At 50.0% G+C, this 8,088-nt stretch overlaps 1 protein-coding gene across 5 annotated transcripts in view; it reads left to right on the top strand.

Annotated features, from left to right (window-relative positions):
- The first annotated feature begins 3,753 nt into the window (after positions 1-3,753).
- RALGAPA2 (Ral GTPase activating protein catalytic subunit alpha 2) overlaps positions 3,754-8,088 on the top strand; it is a 140,824-nt gene continuing 136,489 nt past the window's right edge. For 3 of the 5 annotated variants that reach the window (XM_054062488.1, XM_054062489.1, XM_054062490.1), the window contains exon 1: positions 3,755-3,928. In XM_054062488.1, the coding sequence (XP_053918463.1) occupies positions 3,823-3,928 (106 nt within the window). In that variant the 5' untranslated portion in view covers positions 3,755-3,822. Of the gene's footprint in view, positions 3,929-8,088 lie in introns of all 5 variants that reach the window. The other 2 variants (XR_008449117.1, XM_054062491.1) reach the window with 1 other exon arrangement.

Raw genomic sequence — 8,088 nt, 5'->3', positions numbered from 1 at the left:
CTATACAGTTAGGTACCAAGTACCAAAATGCTTTCTTAGCAATCACAAAAGGTATTATATACTAGAGCAGCTATAGAATCGCAATCACTTTATCTGCAATATCAATGACTTTTTTAACAAAGTAGAAAAAGACAAAAGCACGGAAGGGTCAGAAATTGCCAAGAGAGACAAACTGAAATTTGTTTTTCTAAGTCAATTAAAATAAAAGTGGAAGGGGGGAGGAGAAGAAAAAAGAAAAGGCCAAGCCAAGATTTTAGCCATCTGCTTCCTCAGCCAACTGCACATATTGATATGTAGCAATGAAAGGGAAAAGCTGGAATGACCCAGTTCACTCTTCTCAGGAAGCTGCAGACGCTCAATTTGCAATGTATGACCCAAACTTTTAGACAATTGTTGAAGATTTATAACCTTTCTAGAATGAGACATTGTGTAACAGTGTGATGGGAAGAATATCCAATATGAATTACTGTAAGACTTAAACAGATTCCAAAACAATAGACCGTTAAGCAACAATAAATTCTGTGTCTGATTCCAAGGTCATGCATCCAAACTATTTTGTGTAAGAAAAAGGATTAATTTTTTTTTTTTAAATGCTGCGTGTCAGCACTATTCGTCTTCCTATGACTCCAGGAAGTCAATTCTTTAAGAGCAGCAGGAACTCCACAAGGTTTGGTGACTCTAGGGGGTAGCACTAGGAGACATGACCAGCCTTTGCTCTCCACCTTCTAGAATCCATCTGTGCTTCAAAGGGAGAAAAGCTGCACTGCGATCACAACCACTTCATGCAACCAGCAGCACCCAGGAGCACTGACCTCAAACCCCTTACACCACAATCTCCTGCCGCTTGCTTATTTATCTGTTTATTTTGCCAGGTTAATTTTGACCCAGAGCAGTTGTCTGCTCTCACTTGCCACTTGGCCATCCTAGGAGTGCTGGCCTTACTGCAGAAAAGCTGGGACTGACCTTTCACTTGCACAACGTGTTTAGGGCTTGTAGACGTGTTACTTTGGTGACTTTGGACCTTCATGGAAGGAAAAATCTCTAAGAAGTCTCACGGGAAGCGAGATGTGACAGTGATACACTTTCCAGTCCTAATAATAATAGTTCTTGTGACATTTTATTTTTCTACAATGATTCATGGCTGAAAGATAATTTCTATAAATATACGAGATATAAATTATGTCTAAAATAATTTTGTTTAAAACCAAGAGGTATACGTGCATTTTTTTAATCTGAAACACATTGTTTTCTTTTTTAGGACCTCCTCCTGTCTTGGAATTTATTAAAATTTACTTTACTACACAGGATTTTACTAAGTGGATCTGAGGGCCTTTCACTTCCAAAAGGTGTCTATGTTTCAAACACATAAGCATGGCACTCTGTCTCTGGCATTCACACAGGTGCCCCCGATTCACTGGGAATCCTGCTCTTGGCTATTGCTGCCCCATGCCCCACACAAAACTGGGCTTCCCAGCTTCTGCTTTCATGAGACTCCACCTGGAGTCAAGTGTTCAGTTCTGGAGTCCTTAGCACAAGGACATGGATGTGTTAGAGCAACTCCAGAGGATGCCACAAAGATGATCTGAGGACTGGAGTGCCTCCCACATGAGGACAGGGTGAGAGAGTTGGGGTTGTTCAGCCTGGAGAAAAGAAGGTTCTGGGGACACCTTAGAGAAGCCTTCCAGTACAGAAAGGGGCTACAGGAAAGCTGGGGAGGGGCTTTTTATCAGGGAGTGCAGGGATGGAATCATAGAATCATAGAATAGTTTGGATTGGAAGGGACCTTCCAACGCCTTCCAACCCCTCTGCCACGGGCAGGGACACATCCCACTGGATCAGGCTGCCCAAGGCCCCATCCAACCTGGCCTTGAACACTTCCAAGGATGGGGCATCCGCAACTTCCCTGGGCAACCTGTGCCAGTGTCTCACCACTCTCATAGTGAAGAAATTCTTCCTTATGTCTAGTGATAGGATGAGGGGTAATGGTTTTCAGCTGAAAGAGGGGAGATTTAGATCGGATTTTAGGAAGAAATGTTTCCGTGTGAGGGTGGTGAGGCACTGGCACAGGTTGCCCATGTAAACATTCATTCACTGGTGAAATATTGAAAAGGACAACATCTTCGAAGCAAAGGCAATAATATTTTTATTTTACAATTCAGTACTGAATTGGATGACCTTCTAAAAAAGGCATAACATCTTACAAAAGCAGTGGGTATATATACTAGTTACTAGTTTTAGACAAAAAAATGTGTAACTCCTCAAAGAATGTTTTGTCTTTCATTTTTTTTGGTTATCCAACCATGCCTTGAGACTTCTTTCAGGTTATCTCCTGACCTAAAACAGCTACGTCTTATAAGGTGCCTAAGCATACCAATAAAGTCTCACAGCCCTAAGACAAGTTATCTCTTGATCTAAACCAGCTACATCTTACATGACAGATTTATATGATGACATAATTAAACATACAAACCAGCTGCAGCAAAACTTACCAATTTATTCTCGTACCCAGAGAAGTGTGGATGCCCCATCCCTGGAGGTGTTCAAGGCCAGGCTGGATGGGGCTTTGAGCAACATGTTGCAGTGAAATGTGTCCCTGCCCATGGCAGGAGGGTTGGAACTGCACGGGCTTTGAGATGACACCAAGCTGAGTGGTGGAGTTGCCACACTGGAAGGATGGGATGTCATTCAGATGGACCTGGGCAGGCTGGAGAAGTGGGGCTGTGTGAACATCACAAGGTTCAACAAGGTCCTACAAATGTGTCAGGGCAATCCCTGATTTCAATACAGGATGGGGGATGATGTGACTGAGAGCTGCCCAGCAGAGAAGGACTTGGAAGTGGTGGTCGATGAGAAGCTTGACATGAGCTGGCAATGTGCGCTTGAAGCCCAGGAGGCCAACCGTGTCCTGGGCTGCATCAAAAGAAGCGTGGCCAGCAGGGCGAGGGAAGTGATTCTGCCCCTCTGTTCCTCTCCTGGGAGACCTCATCTGGAATACTGTGTCCAGTTCTGGAGTCCTCAATGTAAGAAGGATATGGAGCTGTTGGAACAGGTCCAGAGGAGGGCTACAAGGATGATCAGACGGCTGGAGCACCTTCCATATGAGGACAGGCTGAGCGAGTTGGGGTTGTTCAGCCTGGAGAAGAGAAGGCTCAAAGGAGACCTTACAGCGACCTTCCAGTACCTGAAGGGAGCTACAAGAAAGCTGGAGAGGGGCTATTTGTAAAGGCTTGTGGTGATAGGATGAAGGGCAATGGCTATAAACTGGAGAGGGGCAGATTTAGACCAGAGAAGGATTTCTTCGCGATGGGAGTGGTGAGGCACTGGCACAGGTTGCCCAGGGAAGCTGTGGCTGCCCCATCCCTGGAAGTGTTCAAGGCCAGGTTGGATGGGGCCTTGGGCAGCCTCATCGAGTGGGAGGTGTCCCTGCCCATGGCAGCGGGCTTGGAACTGGATGATTTTTGAGGTCCCTTCCAGCCCAAACTATTCTATGAGTCTATGATCTGTAAGCTCACAGCACTCCGACCCCACAAGCCCCCGCTCCCCCCTCCCGCCCCCAGGCTCAGCCGGACACTCGCTGCGCGCAGCCCCGCGCGGTGACGCCGCGATGACGTCAGGCCGCGGGCCCGCCGGGCGCTGTAGTCCCCGCGGCGCGGCTGCGCGGGGCGGGGCGGATACTCCCCCGTGCGGCGGCGGCCCGGGCGCTCCGTCCCCTCCCATCCCCTCGCCTCCCTGCCGGCCGCAGCGGGCGTGGCTGCGGGCGCCCGTCACCCCCCCCTACTCCGCACCTGCCCGCGCGGAGCCCCTTCCCCTGGAGCCGCCGGGATGTTTTCCAGGAAGGGCCACGCCGATGTCAGGAAATCCACGCAGAAGGCGCTGGACCCCAAGCGGGACGTGCTCACCCGCCTCAAGCACCTCCGGGCGCTGCTGGGTGAGTGCGGGGCGGCGCGGAGGATGCGGTGCCGAGGGGGAGATGCGCCCACCGCTCCCGGTCCTGCCCTCCGCATCCCTCCCGGGGCGGGCGGGAGTCGCTTGGCTGCGCCCGGGGGAGCGCTCGGACCTTGGAGCCGCGAGGGGTTTGTGGCTCGCCCTTCCTTCGACGCCCTTCGGGGTTCCCCGGTCGCCGCTCGCCCCTTCGTCGCTTGCCCTTTGGGGCTCCCCCGTCGCTACTCGTCCCCCTTGTCTTTCATGGCTCACCCTTTGCTACTCGCCCCTTCACCAGTCACCCTTTGGGGCTTCTACATCACTTCTTGTCTTTCAGGGCTCACTCTTTGCCACTTGCTGCTTCACCACTTGCCCTCTGGGGCTCTCCCATCACTGATCACCCTTCCAGGCTCGCCCTTTGCCCTTCAGGGCTTCCCCATTGCTGCTTGCCCTTCCTTCGCTGCCTGCCTTTCAGGGCACCCTCGTTGCAACTCACCTCTTCGCTGTTTGCCCTTTGGTGCTCCCCCATAACCACTCACCCTTCCTTCGCCGCTCACCCGTCATTACTCACACTTCCTTCACCACTCGCCCTTTGGGGCTTCTACATCGCTTCTTGTCTTTCAGGGCTCACCCTTTGCTACTCACCTCTTTGCCGCTTGCCCTTTGGGGCTCCTGCATCACTGCCTATCTTTTGAGGCTCAGGCTTTGCCACTCACTTCTTCACTGCTTGCCCTTCAGGGCTCTCCCATCACTGCTTACCCGTTCTTCACCACTCACCCATTGTCACTCGCTCTTCCTTCACCACTCGCCATTTGGGGCTTCTGCATCGCTGCTTGTCTTTCAGGGCTCACCCTTTGCCACTCGCCTCTTCACCACTTGCCCTTTGGGGCTCCCCCATCACCGACTGCCCTTCTAGGCTCACCCTTTGTCATTGCCCATTGCCGCTCCCCCTTCGCCACTCACCTCTTCACTGCTTGCCCTTCGGGGCTCTCCCATCACTTCTCGTTCTTCCTTTGCCACTCGCCCATCATTGCACGCTCTTCCTTCACCACTCATCCTTTAAGGCTTCTACATCACTTCTTGTCTTTCAGGGCTCACCCTTTGCTACTCTCTTCTTTGCCACTTGCCCTTTGTGGCTCCCCCATCACTGCCTAACTTTTGGGGCTTACCCTTTGCCACTCACCTCTTCACTGCTTGCCCTTCAGGGCTCTCCCATCACTGCTCACCTTTCCTTTGCCACTCATCCATCATCACTTGCTCTTCTTTCGCTGCTCTTCCTTCGTCACTCTTCCTTTGGGGCTTCTATATAACTTCTTGTCCTTCAGGGCTCACCCTTTGCCACTCCTTAACTACTCACCCTTTCAGGCTTCCCCATCACTGCTTGTCCTTTGAGGCTCACCCTTTGCCCTTTGGGGCTCCCCCATTGCTGCCCACCCTTTGGAGCTCCGCTGTTGCTGCTCACCCTTCCTTTACCCCTTGCTCCTCTCTCCTTCATTACCCTCCCTTCAGGCCTCAACCTGTGCCACTCGCCCCTCCACTGCTTGCCCTCTGGGTCTCCCCCATCATTACTCGCCCTTTCTTTGCCACTCATCCTTTGGGGCTCTCCTGTTGCTGCTCACCCTTTGCTGCTTGTCCCTTTTCAGTGCTCCTCAACCCATTTTGTGATGCTCTTTGAGGTGGCTGGGTAGGAGTTGCCCTCAAGATGGGAGTAAAACAGTGCTAAACACTTCTCACATGCAGCTCATGTTGAAGGTGAGATCTGGGTCACAGCATTGCTGGATATCCATACAGACTGAGGAGTGAGAGGCTGGAGAGCAGCCCTCTAGAAAGGGCTCTGGGGGTTCTGGTCGACAGCAAGTTGAACATGAGCCAGCAGTGTTCCCTGGCAGCCAAGAGTGCCAGTCGTGTTCTGGGGTGCATCAAGCACTGCATTGCCAGTCAATCAAGGGAGGTGATTGTCTGCTTTACGCCACACTGGTGTGGCCCCACCTTGAGAACCAGGTCCAGTTTTGAGCGCCACACTATAGAAGGGATACAAAGCTACTGGATAGTGTCCAGAGGAGGCCACAAAGTTAGTGAAGAGTTTAGAGGGGAAGTTGTGTGAGGAGTGGCTGAAGTCACTTGGCCTGTTTGGCTTGGAGGACATTGAGGGGGTACATCATTACAGTCTGCAGCTTCCTCGCAAGGGGAAGGGAGGAGCAGGTGCTGATCTCTTTTGTCTGGTGACCAATGACGGGATGCGAGGGAATGACAGGAAGATGTGCTGGGGAGATTTAGATTGGATTGTAAGAAAAGGTTCTTCACCCAGAGGCTGCTGGAGCACTGGAACAGCTCCCCAGGGGAGCAGTCATGGTGCCAAGCCTGACAATGTTCCAGAAGCATTTGGTCAATGCCCTCAGGCACACGGTGCGAATGTTGGGATTGTCCTGTGCAGGGACAGAAGTTGGACTCTTATGCTAGTGAGTCCCTTCCGACTTCGGACATCCTGTGATTCTAAGATGCCCTTTTCTGCCTTAGGTTTCTTTAGCTTTCTTCCAGCTTTCTTTGCTGTTTTGAGGAGTGCTGTAAGTTCTCCCGGTTGTAGCTGTTGAAAGGTAGCAGTGCACATTCTTTCAAAGTTACAGGAGCTGCTAAAGCAGATGTGTTTTGCTGCTCCTGGTTTTGGGAACTTGTGTCGCCCAGTGTAAAAATATTTGTGGTACAGTGTTGTTTGAGTTCCAAATAGTATGTAGGTACGTTTCCTGCAGGCTTCTTTGGGTGGTCCATTTGTAGAAGCTCTGCTCTTGTCAGCAGGACTAATTTGCTTTTCTTTCTTTTTTAATTTTGAAGAGTTTAAAGGTAGCTGTGTAAGGGTATTCTGTGATACCCTTCCTGTGTCTGTGGCAAGGTTGCACCTCTTTCTCTAATGTCTCCTATTGGTTGAAGCCTTAACCCTGGTCTTTTATCTGAACGTTAAGACTAGTTGATGTGTTTCAGCTGTGGGCTATGATTTGCATGTGTTTGGATGGCCTCGTGTTCTGTTGGTCAGCAAACTGGCAAGAAAGGGCTCTTGAGAGATTTTGTGTACTGTCCCAGTTCAGGAGAACCAGTGGCAGTGTTAGCATTTGATTATCTCATTTTAGATTGTTCTGAGAAACAAGTAGGAGAAAATGATCTGAGTTCTACTTCTTGTGTACTCTAGTAATTTTTAGTTTACTGTTTCAGTCACATTTGGCAGGTATGAAGGAACCTCAAAGACACTGTGTTATGAGTTCTGAAAAGCAGATGGGTGAGGGCCTGAGGCTGGTGGCTCAGTGAGAGGGAGCTGAAGTTGGGCACTGTATCTTCTACTGAAGAGCAGCACTCTGGTCAGTTAGTGTCCATGTCATTCCTCTTGGACCAACAGCGTGCTTGTCAGTTTTGTGAAGGATGCACGGAGCCCAGGTTACTGCCCAGGAAGCAGCTCAGGCCTTGCAGAGCAAAGCTTTCCTTCCATCCTCTGCCTGGCATGTGCACCAGGCTGCAAAGCTTGCACTGAGGAACCTCACTGTGGTTTGAAGCATGGGATGATCTGTAGTGCTCGAGATTGAGCTTGAGATTAAAAGCTTTTTCCTGTGACGTTTTGCTGATGGGAGAAAATACACGAAAGAAATTCTGAATGTGCTGTAGCAAAGCGAGAAGCTTTTGTGGTAGAATCCTGAGCAAGAAGAGTAGCGATTGGTCCCCCTTGAGATGATCCCTTTGAGAAAGTTGTGCTCTGTTACAGTGTGGAAACAAATGAGTAGAAGAGTCTGTGATAGTTTAGCTTGTTATGGGCATTTTTCTAAGTTTTTGGGGACATGTTCCTTAGAGGTGTGAGTAACCATCACTGATTAAAGATATTGTTCCCCTGTGATTTACTGCATTTAAGCAGCTAATCCGAAAAAGAGATCTTTTTGATAATTGACCAGTGGACAAAGTGCTGGACAAATCTGTAAGTGGTCTCGTGTCATGCTTGAAGTGGCCAGTTCTTGCTCATCTTTTGAGCAGCAGTACAAGTAAGTTTGACATGCCCAGTCCATAGATAGCTGAGCTTGACGATTTGGACTCCCAAATAGAGCAGTTCTGACCCCTATGCCTGGTGTTGGGAGACAAGAGGCTCACGTGTTGGAGTCCCTCAGCACCTGCAAACTTCATGTGTTTTTGTAA

The sequence above is a fragment of the Cuculus canorus genome, chromosome 3 (assembly GCF_017976375.1).
Source record: "Cuculus canorus isolate bCucCan1 chromosome 3, bCucCan1.pri, whole genome shotgun sequence".
Classification (NCBI taxonomy): domain Eukaryota; kingdom Metazoa; phylum Chordata; class Aves; order Cuculiformes; family Cuculidae; genus Cuculus; species Cuculus canorus.
The sequence above is the reverse complement of the archived record's forward strand: the minus strand, read 5'-3'. Positions and strand labels throughout refer to the sequence as shown.